We start from the raw sequence: 27138 nt of genomic DNA, 5'->3' as shown, positions 1-27138 counted from the left end.
CAACCAGATGCCTCAATGGGAAGACAGCAAATAGGATCTGAGTGCAACAGCAACACTCCCCACCAGTGATTCCTACAATGCGTACTCAGAGACCTACTGCTTCTGACAGTGAAGGGGTAACATAGTCACTTTGTTGTTGTTTAGTCGTTTAGTCCTGTCCGACTCTTTGTGACCCCATGGACCAGAGCACGCCAGGCACTCCTGTCTTCCACTGCCTCCCGCAGTTTGGTCAAACTCATGCTGGTAGCTTTGAGAACACTGTCCAACCATCTCGTCCTCTGTCGTCCCCTTCTCCTTGTGCCCTCCATCTTTCCTAACATCAGGGTTTTTTCCAGGGAGTCTTCTCTTTTCATGAGATGGCCAAAGTATTGGAGCCTCAGCTCCAATACTTTATATACCTCTTAACTGAGTTTTTATCCACTAATCCAAGTTAGAAACCATCACTGCCTCTTGCGGGAGACCACACCCTCCCTGTGCGAACATTATTTTGTCTTACCTGAATCAGCCAACATTTGGCTTCACTGGGTGTTCTCAAGTCCCAAGGTAGAATTATAGAATTGTAGAATGGGAAGGGGCCCCAGGATTGTCTAACCCAATACAGGAACCACAGCTGAATAATCCCTGACAGGTGACCATCCAACTTCTGCTTAAAAACCTCCAACGGTTTGGGTCGTACCCTCTGGAGCAGCAGAAAACATGCTTGCTCCACCTTCCATGTGGGGACCCATCAGATATCAGGAGAAATTCACTCTAAAATGCTGTTGAATTCTTACGAGGACTTTTTTTAAAGAAAGGATTGAAAGCTGATGTGTAAATGTGGAGAACGGGATTTACTGGGGAAGAGAGGAACAAAACCAAAACAGACTCACCTCTCCCTGCTTCTAAGTAGACGTGTATAGGGTTGTACCATAAACATAGTATTGTTAGGTTGCCAAATGTATTGTAAAGGCCTGGGAAATTGCTTTTGTATTTTGTTTGTTTATTGAAAACCACCCTAAAGCTATTTATTTAGTTTCTGGGCCCAATTCAAAGTGCTGGTTTTGACCTATAAATACCTCAAGGACTGCCTCTTCCCATATGAACCTACCCAGACCCTGATATCACCTTCCGAGGCCCTTGTTTGTGTGCTTCCACCTCGAGAGGTCTGGAGGGGGGCAACATGAGAATGGGCCTTCTCTGCAATGGCTCCCCGCCTGTGGAATGCTCTCCCCAGGGAAGTTTTCCTGGAACTTTCATTATACATCTTGTTCCTTTTTAACCAGGCCTTTGGTTGATCTGATTTACATCCTATGCCCTTTTAAAATGTGGTGTGTGTGTGTGTGTGGAGCAAAGCTATTGGGTTGTTGTTTTTATTTTTATTATTTATTTTGTGGTTTTATTTCTTCTTGATTTTATTCTGCAAACCGCCCTGAAATCCCCGGGTATAGGGCAATAAATAAAATAAAGCTATGTGTATACTGTTGTTCTGTTATGACCTGGATGGGCTTCTGCAGAAGTCACAGCTAAAGAATCCCAAACAGATGGTCACCCAACCTCTGTTTAAAAAAACAGAAGGAGAGTCTACCACCTTCCACTGTCAAACAGCTCTTGCCATCAGAAAGTTCTTCCTAATGTTTAGTGTGAATCTGACCTAAGCTTGATGGACTAAGGGTCTGATTCTGTATAAAGCAACTTCCTCTGTTCCTACGTGCTAACAGTTCTGATGATGAAAAATGAGGCGGTATTTGAAGGGTTAAAATCCTAGAATCCTAGAATTGTAGAGTTGGAACCGTCTAGTCCAAGGACCACCTAGTCCAACAGCCTGCAATGAAGGAATCACAGCTAAATAACCCCTGACAGATAGCCATGCAATGTCTGTTTAAAATCCTCCAGAGAAGGAGAGCCCATCATCCACCATTATTCTACTGACAAATAGCTTTGTCAGAAAGTTCTCCTTAATGTTTAGTTGGAATCTCCTTTCTTGTAACTTGAATCCATTGGTTTGGGTCCTACCCTCTGGAGCAGCAGAAAACAAGCTGGCTCCACCTTCCATGGGACAGCCCTTCAGATATTTGAAGATCACCATCATGCCACCTCTCAACCTCCTCTTCTCCATTCTAAATGCACCCAACTCCAAAACCTACAAAGCTCAATAGCCCCATTTCCTCTTAGCCAGCAGATGGGATCACAGTAGGCTTTGCTTCAGCTCTGAAGTTCCAGTGCAATTGGCACTTAGAGCAAAGTTCTCCTTCTGGACAGGGTGGTGGTGGTGGAAGGAAGATCCCCGCAGCTGCTCCTTCTCTGGTTGATAGATAGGGCCAGACTGGTCTTCTCCTTGCCATGGTGCTCTTACTAAGAGGTAGGAGATGCAACCTTATTGTGGCTCTTCCACCTTTAGCTGTTGGCAGAGTCCAAAGCGTGCTTCCCTTCCGCTTTGGAATGCCAGGACACTTAACAGCACAAACTAGATCAGAGCTGCATCACACTTGCAGCAGGTTCAAACCAGTGACAGCCAACCGGTGGCCCTCCAGCTGCTTTCGGGTCCAAACTCCCATCAGCCCCAGCCGGCATGGCTCAGTGCTCAGGGATGATGGGAATCACAGTCCAAAAGCATCTGCAGGCTGTCAGGTTGGGGAAGGCTGGTTCAAACCTTTTCTCTTAACAACATTTTCTGGAGAGGTGTTTCAACTCACCTCTCCAAATTCTAGTGTGGTGTCAGGTTTAGAGTGTCAGACTAGGAGCTGGGAGGCCAGAGTTCAAACCCCCCACTTGGCCATGAAGCTCATGGAGAGAAATTGGGCCAGTTGCCTCTCAACCTAAACTACCTCACAGGGTTGTTGTGGGGATTAAATTAGGAGTGTGGGAGAGCTTTGTGCACCACCCTGAGCTCCTTGGAGAAAAGGGTGGGATGCAAATGCAATAAATAAACCAATATTTGATCTAGGGGGCACTAGAAAGGTACTTTTCCAGTAGTACAAACCTATCAATTTAGAAGCAAGCCCCATTGTGTTCAGTGTTAACTCCCTCTGGAAACTCCCAAACTGAAAAGGCAAAGCTGTGATTTGGTTGTGGCTGATTTCTCATTTTTATTTTCATTTCTTTTTATTTCAGTGGCATGCTTTGAGTCTTTGGGGAAAGCAGCCAGAAGATAATAGAGACCTGTTTTGAATTAATAAGCCTTTGTTTCCAAAGCAGACACAAACCTTTTAGATCCATTTTGAATCCTGCTGACTGTTTTAGAGTGTTTTAAAAATTCACACATTCATAAATATGCAGCCAAAAAAAGAGTTGCTTTATTGAGCATGTTTTTCTTTCTTTCACAACAGCTAAGACATGGTGGAACAAGGATGAAGAATAAGAATGATAAAAGTAGCTGCACCTCAAAGCTTGGGGAAGACTCATAGCATTGCAGAGTTGGAAAATATCCCACCTAGTCCCTCTACAATGTGTTGTAGCTTCTGGTGGGGAAGCTATCAGATAAACATTCTGGAGAGAAGTGGAGGACCTGGAAAGGGTTAAGCACTCAAATGATTTAGGTGTGGGGAAAGCTGCTGGCCCAGAAAGGGTTAAGCACATTGCCTCCCCATGATGAATTTAAGACTGGAAAAATGAGACAGCTAGAAACTTTAAAAAAAATGTCCATCCCAAGCTTGAAGGCATGGAAGGAAAACTGTGCTCATCTGCTCCACCAAGAATCTAGTCTGGAAAAAGCAGGAAGCCTGAGAAGACACTATCCGATCCCCCAATGCCCACCATGCCATTGTAGTCATTGACTGCCAGCCACACCTGGTGCCCCTGCCGCATCTGAAGCAGGATGCCGCCCGAGCTGACTTGCTTGTCGTTGGACATGTGGTCACAGAAGCTGGCCACCTTGTCCCGGTTCAGGTACATGTTGACGCAGAGGTTGGCTGTCTGGGACGTGTGGTAGGTGAAGTAGTAGAGGCCAGGGATACGACATGTGAACTTGCCGTTGTTGAGGTCGTAGTCCTGGTTAATGTTGGTGATGGCCCTGTTGAAGACAACGGGGGCGTTCTTGGCAGGGTACTGAGCTGTCTGACGCATCACCGTGAAGGCCGACTGGTGGTTCCGCTTGTAGCCGCCCGGCTCCCCTGGTTCACCCCTGTCCCCCTTGGGGCCGGGCTCCCCTGGAGGTCCAGCAGCGCCTCGAGGCCCATTCTTCCCCACATGACCAGGAGCTCCAGGTTCTCCTTCCTCTCCCTTGGGACCTCGACTTCCAGGAATGGCTGGTGGGCCTGCAGGGGACCAAAGGAGTGCAGGTCGTGATTGGAGAAAGGAAAGAAAGGATGAATCAAGAGGATGGGGATGAAGGACACAACTATCCCTTCTAGCACACTGCTTCCTGTCTCTGCCAAATCTGGGGCTGCCATACACACTCAGCTTTTTATGGAGCAAAATGTGCTTTCAAAGCTCCCTAGCTGGAGAACTACCCAGGGATGTTCCAACTAGTGAGGATAAAAGGAGGATGCATGGGCTGTTTGATCTGACCAGTGAGCTTCTTGGCCAAGTGAGGATTTGAACCCTGGTCTCCTGGTTCTAATCCAACACTCTAACCACTACACCACACTGGCTCTCACTGACTCACTAGGCATAATGTTACAGAAGTTGGTACTCCAAGGAGCTTGCCATGTCACCCTCTTATGGGGCAATATCCTCTCCCTCTCCCATCTTGACTTGAATTTAAGGTGATTGAATGTTGTCTTAAATAGCTATTTCTCCTCTCTATGGCAGTCCCATGGAATAGGGTGGGGAGCTAGATCCAGCCTGACAACGTTATGAAGTCTAGTGACAACTTCTGGTTGTCGCACTTGCAAGAGGAGAAAAAAGAGCCTTGCTGTCAATGCTGATTGCATGCTGACAGTGAGCCCTGCCTTGTCCTTTTGTAGTTGTGACTTGGAGTCAAACCATCCCTGCAAATGGATGTTTCTTCCCCTCTACAGACTGGCAAAGCTGCCTGCAAAGGAAAATAAGTTTCTTTGCAGGTGCAATTTGAATCAAAACCCTGCACGACTTGTTGTCAGCACCGATCAGCTGATTGACTCTGTCAGCAAGCAATGCTTGCCAAGGAACAACCAGGAGTACACATTAAGTGCCTGATTGTTTCTTCTCAGCAGGGTCTTTACCTTCCAAACACCTGCCAATATATATGACTCAGGGTGTGGGACCAGTGAAAGTGTTTTAGAGAGAAGGACCTCATGGTCCAAATCAAGAACCCTGGCTTAGCTTAATTAGGCCCATAGACCATGGGAGGAGGAGAAAGAGGAGGAGGATGGGGAGGAGAAGGAAGAAGATGCTTACCTGGCTCTCCCTTGGATCCTTTCAACCCATCTCTGCCATCCTTTCCTGGAGGGCCAGGCACACCAGGAAGTCCTGGTGCTCCATAGCAGAAGTGTGGAGAATCAACTCCTGTAGACGATTCCATCAGTATCAAGAAAAGGAGAAGGCACCCCCAGCTGAAGAACCTCCCTGCGTCCATCATTGTTCTGCAGAGGCAAGGAAGCAGAAGGAAGCAAGGGTTGGGGTCACAGATGCCTCACTAGGCTGGATAAGAGGGAAAGAAGGGGTCCCTTAGCTGTGCAACATCCTTAAAAGTTTCATAAAAAGAAAACACTGTCCCTGTTATCTCCAGCAGACCTCACCCAGGCGATAGTGAACATCAGGTTTAGGCAGGAGGAAGGTGGTGGAATGTGGCCATTCAAGCAGTTCTATCTGGCCCTTAATACTCTGCCCAGGGCATGCATCTCTCTCAGGCCACATCCTTCCCTGGCTGTTGGCTTTACCTGGCTGAATGTATCATTGAAGTGTGATAATGCCTCTTGCTTTCCTGGATGGAGGATGGTGTGTGTGTGTGTGTGTGTGTGTGTGTGTGTGACTACAGCCACCACTGGTGTGCAGCCCCCAGAAACATGTCATTGGGAGAATGTGGCCCAGGGACTGAAAAAGACTCTCCACTTCTGCCTCACCCAGCCACTCAGCAAAAGATGCAAGCAGCTTGTTCATCAATACCAATTAATTATCTATTGTGCCTTGTATTTTCAACAGAAATAATTACAGGGGGGGAAAGGGGGTCAAAGCAGGCTAGTGGAAGGAGCTTCTCTCTGTCTCTCCCTCCCCCCTCCTTTTCCTCCTCTCATGGAATCCAAAAGAAAGTTGCCAAATGACTGGAAAAAGCCAGCCTGGACTGCTCTTGTGTTTTCAGCGTCAGCCTATTCTTTAGAAATGTGCCGGACAGTGATGTTTATTTCCATCATGCTGCAGAAGAGTTTCGCCTGTTTGCTCTTGTATATCAAACTGCTTTTGGAGACAGAGCTACTGTATCCAACTCAGAAGCTGGCACCTCTGCACCCCAAAAGATGGAAGGAGACAGGCAGGCTGGCTGGCTGGCTAGCTGGAGGAAAGGTCTTCTCACTCTTATCTTCTCTCCTTTGGCTGAGCTTGAGATCTTGTTAACTCTCTGCCTGTGTTTTCATTTTATCTAACTGCTTCAGGAGGGTTAACCTTGGAGCACAGAAGCAGAAGGGGAGGCATGTTTAACCCTTTCCAGGCCTGCAGCTTCTCCCCCTCAAGTCTTTTCAGCTGCTCTCCAAGATCATCATTCAAGAACTTCCCCACCTCCTGCTGTTAGGGCTGGGTGGATCTGGCCATTTTGGTTTCTCCCTGTCTCTAATTTTCCCAATTCTAAATCCACTTCTCCTTCTCTGTCTGGACCTCCCCAGCCCTTCCAGTGCCCAATGCTTTCCTTTGGGACTCCCCCAGCCCTCCAAGGACATCCCAGGGGGTCAATGCTGTTGGTGGAGAAGCCCTGAGATGACCACTCTTACCTCATTGGGTTCCAGCTGGACTCTCGCAGCCTGAAGGCAACTTGGAGGTGTCAGAGAGCTGCAGGCCAACTCGGTGTGGAATAGAGCACTCCGTTTGCAACATCACCACCCGCAACAGGGAAGTTGGTGGCCTGGGAGAATTAGGAAGTAGACCATCCCCTTTCCTGGTTTCATGGCATTCATCTGCAAACTCTCTGGTCAACAATTCTTTTAAAAAACAAAACACAACCCAAAACACAGATCCAGCATTTTTTTTTTTATTAAGAGACCTATTTTCTTTTAGAGAGGGACATAAGAATCTTCATTATGCCCACTTGATCCTTTTGTCCATCTAGCCCAGAGTTGTCTATACTGACAGTCAATGCCTTCTCAGAGTTTCAGATGGGTCCCCAGCCCTGCATAATGCAGGGTCATTCTGTTTGCAAAGTGCATGCTTTACCACTAACCCACAACCCTTTCATTAAGACATGGGAGGGAACCTCAGTTTTAGGAACCCAGGGTGGCTTTCCAGGTCTCTCTACTTGATCCTCAGAACTCTCCCCAGGCAACAAGCCCGCTCCCTAGGCTTCAGCCCTTACTTGTCCTGCTTTGTACCCTAATTGTTTTCCCTGCTTGCAAGGTGGTCAAGGTGTGCTTGAGAGTGTCCTTTGGTTCATCCTATAAATGATAATGGCTCTTGTTTGCATGAGTGCCGGGGTGTGTGAGTGTGTGAACAAATTAGCCTAATGTGCAAAGTAACATGTAAAGGTAAAGGGACCCCTGACCATTAGGTCCAGTCGCGGTTGACTCTGGGGTTGCGGTACTCATCTCGCTTTATTGGCCGAGGGAGCCAGCGTACAGCTTCCGGGTCATGTGGCCAGCATGACTAAGCTGTTTCTGGCGAACCAGAGCAGCACACGGAAAGACCGTTTACCTTCCCGCAGCAGTGGTACCTATTTAACTACTTGCACTTTGATGTGCTTTCGAACTGCTAGGTTGGCAGGAGCAGGGAACAAACAATGGGAGCTCACCCTGCAACGGGGATTTGAACCACCGACCTTCTGATCGGCAAGTCCTAGGCTCTGTGGTTTAACCCACAGCGCCACCCGCGTCCCATAAAGTAACATCTGTGTGTGTGTGTGCGTGTGTGTGTGTGCGTGTGTGTGTATCCTGCTCACATTTGCCTCTAGCCCTGCCCACCAATGGCATGTGGCCTCTAGAAGGTTGCCCAGAAAGGAACCCACCCTTGGGCTTAAAAGGGTTCCCCACTGGTGCATGAAGACATAGTCTTCTCTAGCTCAGCTTGGTAGACTGCGGTGCTGATAATGCCAGGGCTGCATATCCTCAGGATCCCTTCCAATCCTACAATTCTGTGATTTCTATGAATACAAGAAGCTGCCTTAACTGTGTTTGTGTGTGTGTGTGTGTATGTGTGTGTGCATGCGTGTGCATGCAGGGATACTCTTTATATAAATTTGAACACTAGAACCATGGAATTGTAAAGTTGGAAGGGATTACAAGAGTCATCTAGTCCAGCCCTGCGCAATGCAAGAATCTTCTGCCCAACAGGGGACTTGAAACGATGATCCCGAGATTAAGAGTTCCATGCTCCACCAACTGAGCTTAGTAGCAACCCTCCAGGGTTTCAGACAGGAGGCTCCTGCTCCACCAAAAATTGCTCCCACTTTTCTCCTGCAACCATTCTCCATCAATTTTTGAATTAAGAAATTGCATTCAGAAATCATGAAAACTGAGAGGAAATGCCAGTGACATTCTGAGGGGCAGAGGATAGAAAGAGGAAGAGAAATGGATGCCTCTTTTGCAGAAGAAAACTGCTGAGAAATTGAAGGACAGGTTTCAGCAGAAAGCAGCCCCCATGGTCATACCTGGAGATGCTGGGAATTGTGGCATGCAGTGCATGACAACCCCTTCCCTAAATAGAGTGATTAAAAGCACCCCACAAAAGTTTGCAGTGAATTGTGGGTGGGGAAGCTGTGACCTTCCAGATGTTGGACTCTGACTCTCATTAGACCCAGGCAAGTATGGCCAGCAGTCAGGGATGGTGTTGGGAGTTTTAATCCTACAACATCTGCAGGGTCACATGTTGCCCACACCAACAATATGCCATTATTCATTGATGGACTATATATCTCTATCTCTATCATCTTGTCACTCCTGAAGATGAGTTCTGTGGGCTTCTCTCAAAGGCCCGCACAAAGGTCTGTGGTCCATCTAACTTCAAACGTGCAAAATGGTTGTTTGATGTTTCCCCAATGAATCATGAGAAGATTTCCTGACCCTTCCAGGGGCAAGCTTGCTCTTGGATGAGAGAGTGCTGGAGACTGATGCTGCCTTTGTAATTTTTGCTTTGTTTTCAAATATGCAAGCAAAGCATTAAGCAGAAGCAAAGCAGCGGATCCACCAGGGAGAAGATCTTGCACCCTCAATTGCCTCCAGCCCTTAACAGGAGAGGCGGGGAACCATTTTCAGCCTGAGGGCCACATTCTCTTCTGGTCAACCTTCTAGAGGCCACATTCCAGTGGTGGAAGCAACAGATGTAAATTTTGCTGCACTCATATGCCCCTCTCTGTGATCTACCCAGGCAAGTCAGATGCATGATCAGAATTCATGGACACATTCCAGTCAGATAAAAATATTCAGACAGATTACAGAGTAAGACCACAGAGGGGCGTGATGTGGGGAGATGATGAGTGGCCTAGACACATTTCTGAGGGCCACATTGGGGTATGTGAAGATTCCCCACATCTACTTCTGTTTCCTCCAAACTTAGGAATGGGGGTTGGGGGGTATCATTCATCCTAGAGCTGTGCTCAAGAGGCACGTTGCATTTCCCCACTCTATCTGTTGGCAAAGAAATTAGGCGATCACTAAATTTCTCCATTTTTGCGGGAGCTGGACTTGCCCAGGGCCAGCCAAATACGCTTTGGTCTCTCAGGCAAATCACAAATGGAGCCACCCTCCCTGCAAGGGCTGTGTGAAGATCTACATTAGGAGCAAGTGGGGAATGAAGCTCTAAAATCAGGATCTGCTGGCTGGTGGGTCCTGCTGCCTGAAGTGGTTGCCTCAGTTTGCCTCATGGGTGGGCCAGTCCTGGGCTTGCCATTAAGCAGTGGCAATAGCACAGCTTCTCTTTCCTTTTTTCCTCCCCGCTTTTTTTTGGCTGATGCTGCAAAGTTGCATCCTCCACAATGTCCCAAACCTAGCACTGAGTGGAGCAGTGTGCGTGTATGCCTGGGACAGGAAGTGGTGACTACTTCCAAAAATGATCAAAAATAGCCAGAGGAAGTTCTGCAAAATGGACCTTTTTTTGATGGGCTGCTATGAGAAGAAGATGCAGGACTAGATGGGCCGCTGGCTGAATCCAGCAGGGTTCATTTTACGTTCTTGTGTTCTTCTGTTTTTAAGGGGTGATATAAAGAAAAACAAACAAACTCAGAAATTTTCAACAACAACAATGCCTTGTGATAAATTTTGACTCAGCTGTAGTTCACACACAAAACTACTCAGAGTAGACTCATTGTTGTTTTGTCCTTTCTATTTGTGATTGAGCTATTGCAAGCAGCTTGAAAAGCAGCAAAGAAGCAATTCAAATAAAAAAGTCGTAATTATTCCTAGGAAGTCCCATTGTCCACCAATGTGCTCTGAAATTTACAAAGTGAACATGCATTCTCAAGAGGTCCAAACAATTAAGCAAAAAACTCATTCATATTAAGTGATCCTGAAAATGCAGCTTGGCTTAAGGATGCTAGAAATGTGTGGTTGAAACAGGCCAGAACAAGGTGTGCCCAGTCCATTATTCTTATATTTTCAACAGGGATTGGAAAAACTTTGCAGCCTGAGGGTCACCTTCCATTTCTGGGCAGCATCCCAGGAGCCTCGTGCCATTGGCAATGGGGGCCAGAATCAAAAGGAGATGGAACAATGAATACACACTTTGTAAATTAGGCTTGCTTCTACATACAATCACACACACCTCCATTCTCCATCCAGGCATTATCAGAGTTCAAGACATAAAAACACCCAAGGAGCACGCAAAGCAGGGCCAGGGAAGAGCATGGTCTGGGGAGAGTCCTGAGGGCCTGGTAGAAAGTTCTGGAGGGCCACATCTGGCACCCCTGTCCTAAGGTTCCCCATCCATTCTTTGCAGGGGTTGTCTCCAACCATAGTCCTACTCAGAATAGACCAACTGAAGGTCACACTCATGGCTGACTTGGGCTGTTGATTTCCAGTGGGTTTACTCTGGGTAGGGCTTTGTTGCAGACAACCCAATGTCCTCAGCCATCCAGATGATGCAGATCTACAACCTCCATCATCCTTGGCCATCGGACATCCTTCCTGCTTAGGATATGAGCCAGTTCAATTCACCCGTTATCTCGGCAACCACCAAGGATGTCCAAGTTGCAAGGTGGGCTTGCCACAGTGATGTCAATCTCTTGGAGCAGGAGCTCTGCCGCCTGCATTTTTTGGAGGGAAGGGGGTGGGTCACATGGAGGTAGCTTAGCAGCTTATTGGCTGGGCAATGTGTGTCCTACATTCTAGGGACTGTGATCTGGGAGCCTTCTGATCTTTCTTCGCTGCCTGGGGCTACCCAACATGAGTTGTAAAAGGGTAGCAAGTGGCAAAAACATTAAAAATGCAAACGATCATCTAATGTGCGATTGCTATGCTGCTTGGCACATGCAAAGATGCAAGGAGGGGAATTTTAATTCACAGAACACAGCAAAGAAAAAAGTGTGTGTGGGGGGGGAAATTCCACCCTTAACAAAAAAACAAAACCCATGTGGACCAACCCTATTTGGAATTCTCCTTTCAACAAAATCAACTGATATAGATTGCAACACTGGGCAAAGCAGACCCTCCTGGCTTGTCTGTGTGCATGCATTCCTAGGAAAGAGGAAGAGTCATAGCTGGGGAAATGCCCTTCTCCTAAACAGAGGAAGCTGTATACTGAACAAGACCATTGATCACTGGTCCAGCAAGCTCACTAGTGTCTACACTGGCTGGCAGTAGCTCTCCAGGTTTTTAGGTAAGGGCTCTCTCCCAGCCCTACCTGAAAATGCTGGGAGTTGAACCTGGAACCTTCTGCATGCCCTTCGCTAAGACATAGGAAGATGGAAATCTGCCTTATACTTGACCCACTGATCAATATAGCTCAGTATTATCTGTTGTGATGGTAGTGGCTTTCTAGTTTTCCCAGACAGGGGACAGTCCGAGCCAGATGTAGGGATGTGAGGAATTGGATAGGTCAGGGACTATTGACCTGATTCAGTAGCTAGGCTCTTCCGATGTGTGTGTCTCAGGCAATCTGATTTCCATTGCCATCCTTCCTTGAGTGAACTCTTCCCCTTGCTTCTCTGTCACCACCACTGACCACTTGCTTGCATTTTCTTCTGCGTCCAATTGGTGCCTCCACCCCGAGGGATATTCTACCTAACTGCCCAGTTTCCCTGCCTGGATTATCAGGAAGTGCTATTGCCTCCATCCATGTTCACTGAAGAATCAGGAAGGCAGATGTCAGGGCAGCCCCTGCTTTGGACATTTCCCCTTTCGAGTTGTTTATGCAAAGTATTTTCGGTTACATTAAAAAAAAATAGTGTCTCAGCACAAAGAAACTCACTGAACAGCCCAGTTTCAAAATTCTGAATACAGTATTTATTCATTGCCAAGTAGGAACAAGACTGAATGTCCCAGCCTGGGTGGTCTGGGAACACATGAGGTCATCACTTTGCTGAAGCTGAGCAGGTCTGGGTCTGGTCAGTGCTGGGATTGGTTGGGTTGGGTTGGGAGACCTGTTTGGAGACACCTCTTTGACCACTTTGGGTGCCATGATGGAAGGAAGGTGGGAATCTAAATGTATTGGAATGCAGAAGCGGGCTAGCAATGGATAAATCTGTTTTAATTCCCCTCACTTTCTCATTTTTCCATACGTAAGTTCCATTCACTCCCTTTCCCCACCGATTGCAAACTTTAAAAAATCAACATCAAAAAGTCCTCATGAAGGTTTGTACACATTTTGGTGTACATTCCTTCGGATATGCCCATTTTTGCAAGCACATGCATCCTAATATAATGCAGTTGTGTGCATTAATTCCATTAATTTCCACCAATGGTGTTCAGTTCTCCTAATATACACCTTTTTCACGTTCAACTTTGCTAAATGTACCCCTTTTTGCAAGCAAAGTTTCCCCGTTATAATGCTATTTTCTACATCATTTTCACTTGTGTGCAGAGTTCCCATGATGCTAAGTGGGGCACAGTTTCTTTTCAGGGAATGGCAAAGCAAAATCTGCTGGAGTGCGAATTCCAGAGCCTAACTGGGTTTGTGTATTGAGGTTTGTGTGTGTGTGAATTGGGCGGCTTCCCCTCAAATTTCAAACTCTGTGGCTTTCTCCCCCAACCCCCAGGAAGCAGACATCTATATATGCAGTTACATTGATCTGAAAAAAAGCGTCCTTGTGGTTGTAGCTTTGTAGCAAGAGGGAGGTGGGTTTGGGGAAGAAGGGGTGGCCTTGTCTTCCTCCCTGTCCCTCAGGCACCTGACGGGAAAAGCAAGAAGCCACTGAACACACTGTCTGCATCGCTGCTGACGTTGATGTTGTTCCCACCCTGCGGGTCGGTCTCCAGCCATACGCTCTCACCCTTAGCCAGGTACAGGACGCTCCCTCCTGAGTTGACCTGCAGGAGGCCTTGCTTGTTGTTGTCACAGAAGGTGGCTACTTGGTTGCCTTGGTGCATGAGGCGAAGGCACAGGTTGCCATTGGAAATCACCTGGAAGGAGAAGTAGTAGTACCCAGCATCCTTGCAGGTGAATTTGCCCGTCTGGAGGTCGTAACCATCGTCCTGGTTGGTGATGACATTGTCAAATACCACTACATTGCCAATAGGCTTGTGGTTCTTCAGAGAGGCTGAGAAAGCGGCTCGGGGCTGCTTCGTGCTGTCGCCAACTTGCCCCTTCTGGCCTTTGTCTCCTTCTTCGCCAGGAGGGCCTGGGGGGCCATCGGGGCCTCGGTAGCCCTGGTTACCTGGCGTGCCTGGGGGGCCTGGCTGCCCTGGGTCACCTTTGGGTCCCTGTATGCCTGTGCTCCTTGATGCCCTCCCTGAAAGGGAAGCAGAAAAACATGTGTGTTTCTTGTCGCAGCTCAAGGGAAGAAGGCCAGCCCAGGCATTGCCAAGGCTTGTCTCCAATGTTACTCAGAACAGACCCATTGAAATAAATGAACACAACTAACTGAGGTTCGTTAATTTCAATGGGTACATGTTAGTTGGACAGAATGGACTGTGCTGGATCAGCAAAGGTAATGGCTAAAATAAGAGAACTTAATGACGACTGTTTATGGAAGAATGGAAGCCTTTTTCAGATTATTTAAATAAATATTATTATATGAATTCATGAACAGGATTGGAACTACAAGCAACAGAAATAATTAGAGATTATTGTATTATGGTTATGATATAAAAGAGTGAAGATAGGGTGCAGCAATGAGATATAAATATATAAACACCATGGAAAATGGGATGGGAAGCCAATAAAAATAAAGAAAAAAATGTCATGTATTGGAATTTTATGTGAAATTGTGGGGATATATAGTTAGTTAGTTAGTTAGTTAGTTAGTTAGTTAGTTAGTTAGTTAGTGTCAGGTTGCTGTCAGCAACTCCTGGCTGGTTATAAAGACAAGGAAAAGTTTCTTACCGTCCTTTTTTATTTCATTCTTTACAGAGAGAGGCTATAGAACCCAGCCTCTTGGATAGTGGTGTTGGCCTGAGTGAATCTCCAGCCACCATCTCTCCTACTTCCTCATTCATCGTCTGCTCTACAGGTGCAGCTAAGCGCCCTGTCTTTGAGCTCTTTGCTCTCCTACTTTTAAGGCTCACCGGGTTCTGGGAAATGGAGGGTCTGGAATGCTTTCTAATGACGTATCAGCCAGGTGTTGTCCTGGCTCTCTCATGATTTCCCAACTTTCCCCCTCATCTGACTCTGAGCTGTGACCTCCCTCAATCCACTGTTGTAAATCTATACTGTCTTCCTCTTCCCCTGGAAGGGTCAAGATGGGGAGGCGGTCTCCACCATTCCTCCGCTGCCCAGTCCCTGACAGTTAGTTAGTTAGACACCAACTTAGGTCTTGAAGCCATATCTGCTCTGCTCTCTCCCATTCAGGGTATTACTACTACTACTACTACTACTACTACTATTACTACTACTAATCATTTTCATTAATCAGTTGTCTTAACAAAATGACCTACAATGATAGTGCAAAATAAAATGAAAAACACAACAGTGGTGAAACAATTCAAGTTACAGGGAACCAGGCAGAGGGCCTTCTTGGTAGTGGCATCCGCCCTGTGGAATGCCCTCCCATCACATGTCAAAGAGAAAAACAACTACCAGACTTTTAGAAGACATCTGAAGGCAGCCCTGTTTAGGGAAGCTTTTACTGTATTTTAATATTTTGTTGGAAGCTGTCCAGAGTGGCTGGGGAAGCCCAGCCATATGGCCTGGGTATAAATAAATTATTATTATTATTATTATTATTATTATTATTATTATTATTATTATTATTACTACAAGCAAACTAAAGACCAGCCTAGCAACAATTTGACAGTGAAATTTCTTAGAAGGCCGTTTCCACTCTTGCTATGAAGGCACTCCCTTCTCCAGTCTCTCCAGTGACATCTTACCTGGCTCTCCAAGATCTCCTTTCTGTCCTGGGCGCCCAGCCCTGCCTGGAGTCCCTGGGTGTCCATCTCTGCCAGCGGCTGCTTGGCACACTGTGTCCTGAGGAGCCGCAACATCCAGAATCAGAGCCAGCGCACAAGCCACCAGCCACAATCTGCTCGCCATCCTGCCTATGTGGACATAAGCACAGGACCATATGATAATTTTTTCACCACCCCACTCCTCATCCTCTTCTTACTTCTCAGTGGGACTTACCTGACCCCCAAACCCCGACTTTTCTTACATTCTGAAGGAAGGAAGAACTATCACCCAGTGGATGAGCAAATGCATTCCTCAGCACCTCCACTTTAAAGGATGAGGCAGCATGGGACCAGGAGGTCCTGAAAGAGCAGCTGCCAGTCAGAGTAAACAATGCTGTACTAGATGGAGAACCGATCTAATTCAGGGCTAGGGGACCCCTGCAGTTGTTGCTGGACAACAACTCCAGTCTTTCTAGCAGCCAGGGAATGGGGGGGGGGGGGGCTTGGCAGGTTGTCTGAAGCCTGGAGTGGGGAAAATGCCACAGGGCAGGCCTGAATAAGAGACACTCAATACTCCACAGGCAAGAGCTAAAAATGCAAGTTAGCTTAGCTGCTATTCCAACCTCAGGCAGAGTAAAACAGCCAAAATGCAAAAAGGCTTGGTTTGGCTTGGCTTGGGGTTCCTGTTGATGTACAGAATACCTACAATAGATTGGGAATGGTGTTCTAAGGCAGGAAATAACAATCCTACCAAACGTACACATAGATTGCAGGTCAAACTTGGTAGACAGTGGCCACCCCTGAGGAATAATGCTGGGACAGAGTTGGGGGGCAGGGGACAGGGTGAGGACAACACTCAATAAGGCCAGAATCCCATGACATGATCTTCTGAAGAGCTGGAAGGGGGCATCAGAAAACCCTTCCTCCCAAAGTGCAGGTTACATCAACCCCACTCCTGCAAACTCCTTTACTTTGGTCCCTTGAAGCCTAGTGATACAATCCAGCAATGTTATCCACAACTAAGAGTTGAGAAACGAGCTGTATTCTTGCAGCTGAGACTTGGGCACTTCAAAGAATAAATCCAGGTTTGTCCTAATCTTGATCTCCATTAGGGGAGTCAGTGTATAAAAGACCTTGTTGTTGTTGTTTTGAAAGTTACATGCATCCCCCCCCCCCAACTGGATATTGAGAATTGCAGCTAGAATAATTGGTTTATCATCCAAATTTTGTGCCGCTGCCATAAAACTCAGGGAACAAGCTGTGCTATTACAAAGACTAAGGCCTCAGATGCAAACTCTAGATAATATTTTAGAGACTAATTCCTAAACCACGTTTCTAATGGCTGTCATATTTGTATTGCTTACTGTCATATTCTATTGTTAATTCAAACTCAATTCTATTGTGTTTTATGTTCGTTTAGTACAGTATGTGAATCTGGTCTGGGACCGTAATAAATTTCATTCATTTCATCCAGCTACTGGCTTTTTCTTACCCCTTCATCTTGATTTGATATCAGAAAGGAACCCACCAACTCATCATCCTGTGAGATGCTCTGAACAGCAGAAAGAGGGGCCTCACAGTTTTTATATGATGCACAGAATAGTCAAGCTGCATTGTGGACTGTGCAGATGGCAGAATAAAAAGAATCAATAAGAAGAGGTACTTAAGGAAGATTGGAAAATGTTTGCAGAATATCTGGCGAACAGAGGGAGGGAGCAGTACCAACGAAGGAGGAGTGGCAGGTGAAAATGATGGGATATGCAGAATTGGCAAATCTAAGCCGCAGAACAAGAGATCACGAAGAAGGGGTATTTAAGGAAGATTGGGAAATGCTTGTAGAATACCTGACGAAACATTGCAAACAGGTTGAAACATTAGCCGGATGAGAGTAAATTCAGCAGTTATAATTACGTTGAGATAGAAACGAAAAAGGGGAAAAAAGGAGTAACTGTAGAAGATGCAGCAGTAAGGAAGAAAAAATGGAAGGGAGGAGAGGAAGTCAATGTTTAATTTAATGTTTTGTTTGTTTATGTGATTATGAAAGATTATAAATGAAATTCATTTAAAAAATGAATTTAGAGGAATAAAATTGGAATATTATCAAGAAGTTAGTTATAAGAAAAATGTCCCAGGGAGGGTCACTTACCTCCTTGAAAGAGATCCCTCACCACCAGCTTCTTTGGGAAGCAGAATGTCTCTTTTTGGCCCCGCACAGAAAGGAGGAAGAACGGGGATGGTGGGGAGGGGGTTGGGTTTGGCTGAGTCACAGAAAATGTAGTTTCCCTTCCTCCTTTCGATTGCTTCCTCTTGGTTTGTCCACTCTCTAAGATCACAACAAGCCATGATGCCCAAAGAGCTTCAGTATCTTTCCCACTATTTCATTGAATCATAGAATTGTAGGGTCGGAAGGGACCCTGAGGGCCATCTAGTCTAGCCCCCTGCAATGCAGGAATCTTTTGCCCAGCATGGGGCTTGAACTCACAGCCCTGAGATTAAGAGTCTCATGCTCTACCAACTGAGCTGTCTTGGATGGGTCATCTAGTCCAACCCCCTGCTATGCAGGAATCACAGCTAAAGAATCCCTGACTAATGGCCATCAGACCTCCATTTAAAAACTCCCAATTAAGGAGAGTCCACTGCCCAGTCCACTGTTGAACAGCTATTACTGTCAGAAACATATTGGGGAATGAAACTGGGAGTTTCCGAGCACAATTCAAAGTGTTGGTGCTGACCTTTAAAGCCCTAAATGGCCTTGGTCCAGTATACCTGAAGGAGCGTCTCCACCCCTATCGTTCTGCCCGGACACTGAGGTCCAGCACCGAGGGCCTTCTGGTGGTTCCCTCAGTGTGAGAAGCCAAGTTGCAGGGAACCAGGGAGAGGGCCTTCTCGGTAGTGGCACCCACCCTGTGGAACGCCCTCCCACCAGATGTCAAAGAGAAGAACAACTACCAGACTTTTAGAAGACATCTGAAGGCAGCCCTCTTTAGGGAAGCTCTTAATGTTTAACAGACCACTGTATTTTAATACTTTGTTGAAAGCTGCCCAGAGTGGCTGGGGAAACCCAGCCAGGTGGGCAGGGTATGAATAATAAATTCTATTCTATTCTGTTCTATTCTATTCTATTCTATTCTATTCTATTCTATTCTATTCCGAAAGTTCACTCCAAACTAGTCCTGTACACCATTTCCCTCTGATTTCTGCTGAAGGGTCTGAGATCAAGCTGCCAGGTTATGCCCCTTTTCTGCCCCCCCCCCTTCTGTTCTGCATTGGTTAATTTCCCCCAGTGTTCCTGGCCCAAACAGGCTGACCACATGCTGGTACATATGAATGCTGTAGATTCAGAGTTCTCTGTGTTTTGGGAAAAGCGAGTGAGAGAGAAATTGAGCAGCCCTGCCTAATGGTCAGAGTACCACAGCCTGGTTGTGTATTTGCTGAGATGAATTTTTTCTTCTTCTTCTTCTGATTAGGCAGACTGCGTGGAGAACTTGCCCTGTGGCACAATTCAGCTGTCAAAAGAAGAAGAATCTTTGGGTGGGGGGCAGCCCAGTGCAGCCTGCACATGTTGTGCTATGAAGTGCCCTGAGATCTTCGGGTGAAGGGTGATATACAAATTTAATAAATAAAATAAAGTAAAATATGACACAGTGCAAATGCAGACACAGCAACTGAGCCCAGCTGCAGCACTGAATGCAGGAGTCAGCTGAGTTGCATCTGATGGGCAATTGGCTTGCGTCAGGGATAGCCAATGGAGTACCCTCCAGTTCCCAGAAGCCCCAGGCAATCTTCTGAAATAAAGTGAGTTGGAGCCTAGCAACATCTGGAGGTCCCCACACTGGCTCTCCTTGTCCTGCACTATAAAGGTGGGTGTCCTTTTCACTCCCGAGGGCCACCTTCCCTTGTGGGAAACTGGTCAGGAGCTTCACAGCAAGAATGGTGGGCAGATCCCAAAATGAAAGTGATAGGGCCCAAAAAGCGTGGACATAAACGCACATTCATTCTGCCCTCCCTCTCTCTCTCAGGGCCAGCTGGATCAGGCCACAGACTCATCTAATCCAGCATCTCCTTCTCACAGTGGCCACAAAGGGAAGTCTTCATGCAGTACCTTAGTGCAATACAGTGGTACCTCGGGTTAAGTACTTAATTCGTTCCGGAGGTCCGTTCTTAACCTGAAACTGTTCTTAACCTGAAGCACCACTTTAGCTAATGGGGCCTCCTGCTGCCACCACGCCACCAGAGCACGATTTCTGTTCTCATCCTGAAGCAAAGTTCTTAACCCGAGGTACTATTTCTGGGTTAGCGGAGTCTGTAACCTAAAGCATATGTAACCTGACGCGAATGTAACCTGAAGCGTATGTAACCCGAGGTACCACTGTATAGGGTTGCTATATTTCAAAAAGTATAATTCCTGACACCCACAAAGTTGTTGAGCTTTATTAGAAACCCACCAAAATTGTTAAGCTTTTTGGGGGATACCTAACCCTCAAATAATGATTTTAAGCTTTTGGGGCTGTTTTGATGCTTTTCCCAGCGTGTTGCCATACATCCCAGTTTTCCGTGACATTTTGCCAATTAGGCAAAATTACCCCAGACACCATTTTTACACCCCAGAACCAAGGCATGTCAGGAATTTCCCTGACACATGCCAAGTCTAGTGCAATAGCAACTCGCCTCACTTTTGATTGCCACCCTACTGCCTCTGATACCAGAGATAAGTAGCCATTGATTATCTTATTCTCCTTCCTTTCATCCTTCTTCCCTCTCTTTCCTTCATTGATCTGTAATTCCTCCAACATCTCCCTCCCCCCTTTCTCTCTCTCTCTCACACACAGAATGTGCAGTAGTCATAGAAAAGGACTGGCCACTAGATGGCATCATCACACAAAAGATGCTCCTTCCTTTCCCATTGAACAATGGACAAATGGTTTCCTGTTGTGTGGATTCACAATCCAGTGTAGTCTCTGAGGTCCAGTCAAACATAGCCGTGGTTCTGTTCATGCATCAGAAACCAACAGAGCTGGCAGACAGGACCCTACAAAACTGGATTCCGGTCCCTCTTGAGTACCTTCCCCTGAGTCTTCTGCACAGCCATGGTCAAACGCTCAGAAGGTCTAAGTTCACCTTCAGTCATTGCTGGAGCAAGAAGCTCACTAGGAGCTGTCCGTGGTGCTGAAACCTACAGCTACTCTTGCTGCTGTCCCTTCTGGGTCCAAGCTACAGACAGAACAGAAGAGGAGTTTCCTCCCAAGGGAAACCCATCTGAGTTCAATGATGACCTTCTGTTAACGGGCAAAAGGTCTGTTTATTTAGGTCTCTTTATTTAGACAGGACCTTGGACAAAAGGCCAGTTAAAAGTCCTTTGGAGCTTTTAACTCGCCTTAAGTGGTTGCTGCTCCGTTTTAGTGTGAAATATTATATGAGGCTGTTTTCATAGCCTTTGGTGTGTTGCTTAACATTGTTCTTGTTTTAATTGCATTCCCTTTATTTACTTTTTCTGAGCTGCATTCAGCATTAGTTCCATTCAGAACAGAATTATTGAAACGAATGGTCATAGCTAAGTAAGGTCCATTTGTTTCAGTGGGTCTTCTCTGAGTAGTACCAATGTTGAATGCAACCCATTAGTAACACACACACACACACACACACACACACCCCTGATGCTGTTGCTGGTGCTAATGTAAAAGAGATGTGTGTCCTGAGTCCCAAAGCGTTGCAGGCTCAAGGAAGGAGAAGAGGAGAAAATAGGGAGAGGATGGAAATGAGAGTGGGGAATGGTGACTGGAGGAGGCAGGTTCTTCTGCCTCTCAGGATATGGCTGCTCTGGATGAAGAAGAAGGACTGACACGTCCCTTCTTCTCTCCTGGGAAGAGGAGAGCATCCACGGAATCTAGGAAGGGCATCAACCAATCACTGGGAGTGGAGGCACCAGAGTCAGAAGGGCAAGGCACAACCTGGTCTCCCAGGGCCTGGTGGTGCTCCTGTCACTGGGGAAAGACCCATTCTCCCTGATGTAGTGTGCATTTACATGCCCAGCAGTCTCATGTGTAAGCTTGCTTTGCCCTGCCTTGAAAAACTTGGTGGGTGGGCATGCCAACCCATTGAGACAGGTCTCTTGCTTCCACGCAGTTCTGATCTCCTTGCCCCCAGCTTGGACTACTTAAATCTGAACAGCTGCTTTTAGCCCAGTTGGTCTTATGGCCCTTTCTTGTCACCTAACCTGAGCGCTGAGGCTTCTGTGACTCACTACCTGTTGCACCTTTACTATGCCTCAGTAAAAACCTCTTCCTTATTCTCAGTGATGAACCTCTGTTTTTGTGATCTGAGTAGGAACCAGGAGACTGTGGCCCTGCAGAAGTTGTTAGACTCCAGCTCCCATAAGCCCCAGTCACCATGGATAATGAATGAGAGATAGGTGAAGTTCAGCATCACCTGGGGAGCCACTGCTTGCCCTCCCCTAATTTGTTCTCTCTTGCATTTTGAGCTCCTCCCCTACAAGCCAAGGTGGATGCCCTTAACTGCAGCAGCCAAAGTCCAACTGCAGCAAAACTCACTTTTAGAAAACGGCAGGGTGCAAATTGTCTGTCTAGTGGTGGGGAGCATCTGCATTTGTCCTCCCCCCCTTTTAGTAGTGATCCAACAAGATAACACATGTCATTTAGCTATTCCAGACTTGTAAACAATGTGGTTCAAATCATTAAGATACAAGTTATTAAAAATTTATCTTCCCTGCCGGCAAATGCAGACTGATTTGGAATTCCTAGGTTTTGTGTCCTGTTTCTGAACAGATTAAAGGTGTTGTTGTTTTTTTAAGTCATAAAGTCTCCTCTGCCTCTCATTTCTCCTTCAAGCATGTTCTCTCCATCCATAGCATTCCTTCTTGCATTCAGAGCTTCTGTGCTGACAACAGCCTCATCTCTCGGTTCTTGATCTGTTTGTCTCCCTTTGATTTCCTCTTGTCTCTTCATCTCCCTTTACTGGGTGTCTGCACCGTCACAGAGCCAGAACTCACTCACCTTTAATGATATATTTATTATTGCATTTATACCCCATGTTCCTCCCTCCCCCCACACCCTCCAGAGGTCAAGGTGGTCACATGGTTCTTCCCCTCCTCATTTAATCCCCACAATAGGTGCCAACTCCCTGCGGCCCTGGGTGCCTGGGCACCCACGAAATTCCCCATGAAGGGGCCGGGCAGCCACAAATTTTGGTTCCAGGGCTGCCTGACACCCACAGTCCTGGGCATCCATGGTAGCAGGGCCAAGCTTGCACTCCTGACACCTAGTGAGCTTCATGGTTGAGTTGAGATTCAAAACCTGGTCTCTGGGGTTCTACTCCAACACTCGAACAGCTTTGTCACATTGGTTCCTTTCTTCTGGGGTTCCTTCCACCTATTCCTTCCTCACTTCTCTTGTGTGGAGGAAGACAGAAATAACATGGCAAATACAAAGGGGCAAAAGAAAAAGGGGGGAGCACCCTGGTCCATTCAAATTGAAATCGAGCCCACATTTGTCAAAAGATGTTGGTTTATAGCCAACTAAATTTCACTCTTAGTAGACCCACTGAATTAATGTGTTTAAATCAGTCATTACCATTACTTAAAAGAGGTCTACTCTGATTAGGACTAGCATTGGATACAATCTAATGTTTCTTGAGATTCCTTCCTTCCTTCCTTCCTTCCTTCCTTCCTTCCTTCCTTCCTTCCTTCCTTCCTCTTTCCCTGGTAAAAAGGGCACTTTGTGAAATTTTATGCACACACACATCTTTGCAATTTCCCAGCCACCAAAATATTAGGAATTTGCCTTCTGCACTATTGGTCCATCTAGCGCAATATTTTTTACTCTGAGTGGCAGCTTCTCTGCAGGGTTCCAGTCAGGAGACATTCCCAGCCCTACCTGGAGATGCCAGGGATTGAATTTGGGATCCTCTGCATGCAAAGCAGATGCTCTACCCATAAACTATGGGTCTTCTTTCATTGCTGTATGGATATTCTAGAATGAAGCTATCCCAGTGCATTGTAGAAGATGCAAAATGGTTGGCAGTACTTTGACTGTGCTACTAGCCCTGAGAAGTCATTGGAGAATTTCTACTTCCCCCAATGAAATGTGCAACATATACAGTGGTACCTCGGGTTAAGTACTTAATTCGTTCTGGAGGTCCGTACTTAACCTGAAACTGTTCTTAACCTGAAGCACCACTTTAGCTAATGGGGCCTCCCGCTGCTGCCGGGCCGCCGGAGCACAATTTCTGTTCTCATCCTGAACCAAAGTTCTTAACCCGAGGTACTATTTCTGGGTTAGCGGAGTCTGCAACCTGCAGCGTCTGTAACCTGCAGCATATGTAACCCAAGGTACCACTGTAGTTTGACCCTGCTATTCTCCCACTTCTTATTCCCAGTCTCAACTTCTGACTCATCCGCAGCCCATTACATTTTCTCGCAAACAGAGGGAGCCATTTCCCCAATCTAGCCGGCACTGAAGCATTCTGAACAGTTCCAAACCATTTTTTAAAATGTTCTGTTTCTAGGGAGTTTCCCCTCCCCTCCCCTCCCCTTGTGGATTCCCTGCAGGATTCCATAATGGGGAATCGTTAGATTCAGAATTAAAATATCCTCAAAGAGGGGCATTAGGCAGAGAAAGGCTGGCCTCCGACCTCCTTTGCAAAGCATGTTCTCTTTTCATAATTAGCCGCATTCCTGCCCAGCTAAATGCAAAGTTTGCTGGGTTGTAGCGGGGAGGCGGGACACGTCTGCTCCACAGCAGAGGGTGCTGGCACCCTGGGGAACAAAGAGAAGTGGCTGGGCCCTGCAAGATGCTTTCGAGAACTCTCTATCCTCCATCCAGGCAAGCAAAAGGCATTGACAGAGTTCAAGGATGCATTTTCCAAGCAGGCAAATTGCATCCAAGGAGAGCACAAAGCAAGGTCATTGAGGAGTGTGGCTTGGGGATAAGGGGTGATATTCCCAAGGACCAGATAGATATGCTTTTTGGGGTGGGTGGGGGTGAATGCATTTGGCCCTGGGCTCCAGGTTCCCCACCCCTGCCGTATGCAGTTATTTCCATTGCTTCCTGTAGCTGACCTTGGCTTCCCAAAGACTTGGTTGACTTTGAGAGGAGCTTGGCCAATTTTTGTGGTCCTGCAGAAAGTTATGCCATTGGCAAGGTGTCAGAATGAGGTTATAAAAGTAGCCTTCTAATCTTTCCAGGATATTGAAAAGACAGGAAGAAATAGGAGGACGGGTAGCTAGGGATGTCAAATAACGTGAGAGAAGACTACCGCAAGACTTTTGCTTTAGGCAAAACCCCCAGGTCTTCTCTCCAGGTGAGACTTTGCAAATTCAATTGATGTCTGGCCATTCAGGCAATTGCAGGTTTCTTTCTGCATTAGTATGCATTGGCACGGCCCATCTTTGCTTTTAACTGGGGTGGGGAGGACAGACATTTCCCCTCATTATGAGAAAGCCTGCCCCCAAACTAAAGGATGAGCTGTGCCGCCTCAGAAATATGGGGGAGATGGGCAGGGTGTCTTTTCAGAAGCATGCATATGCTGTGGTGTCCTTTTGATTGTCAGAGGCCCTAGGAAGCAGATGACGGTCAATGCATGTAGACCAGAGGTGGCTACTCTGTGGATCTCCAGATGTTAGACTAATGGACACTATCAGCCCTTGCCAATATGACCCATGGTCAGGGAAGATGGGATTTGTCATTCAGCAACATCTGAAGGGCCACAACTTCCCCAACCCTGGTGTAGTCAGTACTAAGATAGCTAGAGCAATATTCTTGATACATAGGAACTCAAGCGGTGTGTGAGATTCAACTGAAATCAGAATCTTGAACCAAACTGGACACATTCAGGGTGTATTCAGAGATGAGGAATATTGCATTAGATTTTTTTGATGGTCATGCTAGGGCTTCTGTCCTGTTTTCTAACATTCCTTTCACACTGCAGCACCTGTTGAATTATGGATCTGTCAGAGCTATTGGCACGTCATGCTAAATTTCATTCACACCAGTGGGTGCAATGTGGCATGACAATGAATGTCATTGGACAATGTCACTTCTTCCACACCCTTTCTGCACATGCTCGCTTCTGTTGCATGCCCACAATTCAAGCATGAAAATGTTAGGAAATAACTGTGCACCTGAAAAGCTCCCCAAATTTTGTCACTTTAGGCCTGCAACTAAGGGGGCTGCAAATAGATTCTGCCTAGAATAAGATAACATGGAAATGAGTGCTAAACATGCACCATATTCCATTAGAGTTCCAGAAATGGCTTTTATGTTATGCAAAATTTCAAAAATAACAGAAATTTAGGGAAATGTAATGAACGACAAACCTAGACAACATTTTAATGTAATGAATGACAAACCTAGACAGCATTTTAAAAAGTAGAGACATCACCTTGTCAACAAAGGTCCGTATAGTAAAAGCTATGGTTTTCCCAGTAGTGATGTATGGAAGTGAGAGCTGGACCATAAAGAAGGCTGATCGCCGAAGAATTGACGCTTTTGAATTATGGTGCTGGAGGAGACTCTTGAGAGTCCCATGGACTGCAAGAAGATCAAACGCATCCATTCTTAAGGAAATCAGCCCTGAGTGCTCACTGGAAGGACAGATCCTGAAGCTGAGGCTCCAATACTTTGGCCACCTCATGAGAAGAGAAGACTCCCTGGAAAAGACCCTGATGCTGGGAAAGATGGAGGGCACAAGGAGAAGGGGACGACAGAGAACGAGATGGTTAGACAGTGTTCTCGAAGCTACAAACATGAGTCTGACCAAACTGCGGGTGGCAGTGGAAGACAGGAGTGCCTGGCGTGCTCTGGTCCATGGGGTCACGAAGAGTCGGACACGACTGAACGACTAAACAACAACAACAACAATGAACGGCAGCATGAATGTGGCTTGCGGGAGATCTGGGCTTTGGGTGAGTCCAGTGGAGACAACCCTGAACTGGGCCAGGCTGCCTAGAGTGATCCAGGGATGTGAGGGGGCAGGACATGAGGTTGAAAGAAGGAGAAGCAGTCCCTCCTGCAGAGTATATTCTGCAGAGAACATGCTGGGGAGCAGACAAGCCCAACAGGGGTTGGTCTAGATGACTCTTGTATTCCTTCCAACTCTACAATTCTGCGATTCCAGATGGTGAGCGGAAGATGCAATCCTGCTGGCTGCAGGGTGCTCTTCCACAAGGGCCTCCTTCTGCAGGGAAGATACTTGCAAAGAAGCACCCTGCAGGATTGAACCCTCCTGCTCACAGAGGATTTCAGAGTGTCTCTCTGACACTGCATCTCCCCCATCACCCTCCCAAACTTATGTTTAATTAAGGTCCTCCCCTCCCTTGATTTGGGACCATATCTGAGTCAGGTTGGTTGCTCCCTAGGTTGGTCCAGAGTGGGGTGATGAACTGTGCACAGCCTAATAGCACGTGTCCAACACAGAGTCAGATCATACCCAATTCACTTGGTATGATTTACACCAGGGCTGAAGTCCACCACTTCCTGGATTTCAACATTTCAGAATTGACCACTGCACAATTGAAGGTGCTGAGGTCATCACTTCAGAAACAGAACCAGCTTTGAGTTCCTCAAAACCTCACTGTTTCCAGAAGACATTCCCTTGCTCCACAGTGTGATAA

At 46.7% G+C, this 27138-nt stretch overlaps 2 protein-coding genes across 2 annotated transcripts; both read right to left on the bottom strand.

The window, feature by feature from the left end:
* Positions 1 to 3250: 3250 nt before the first annotated feature.
* On the bottom strand, positions 3251 to 6966 carry C1QC (complement C1q C chain). Its single transcript, XM_083452267.1, has 3 exons — positions 6819 to 6966; positions 5296 to 5480; positions 3251 to 4232 (listed from the first exon to the last, which is right to left on the bottom strand). Exons 1-3 carry the CDS (start codon positions 6821 to 6823, stop codon positions 3676 to 3678), a joined length of 747 nt encoding a protein of 248 aa, XP_083308393.1. The 5' UTR covers positions 6824 to 6966; the 3' UTR covers positions 3251 to 3675.
* Positions 6967 to 12443: 5477 nt separating this feature from the next.
* On the bottom strand, positions 12444 to 15686 carry C1QA (complement C1q A chain). Its single transcript, XM_083452270.1, has 2 exons — positions 15495 to 15686; positions 12444 to 13915 (listed from the first exon to the last, which is right to left on the bottom strand). Exons 1-2 carry the CDS (start codon positions 15655 to 15657, stop codon positions 13347 to 13349), a joined length of 732 nt encoding a protein of 243 aa, XP_083308396.1. The 5' UTR covers positions 15658 to 15686; the 3' UTR covers positions 12444 to 13346.
* Between the last annotated feature and the right edge of the window lie 11452 nt (positions 15687 to 27138).

Source organism: Podarcis tiliguerta, assembly GCF_965153285.1.
Source record: "Podarcis tiliguerta genome assembly, chromosome: 8".
Taxonomy (NCBI): domain Eukaryota; kingdom Metazoa; phylum Chordata; class Lepidosauria; order Squamata; family Lacertidae; genus Podarcis; species Podarcis tiliguerta.
Note: the sequence above shows the minus strand (reverse complement) of the source record. Positions and strands in the feature narration are given on the sequence as shown.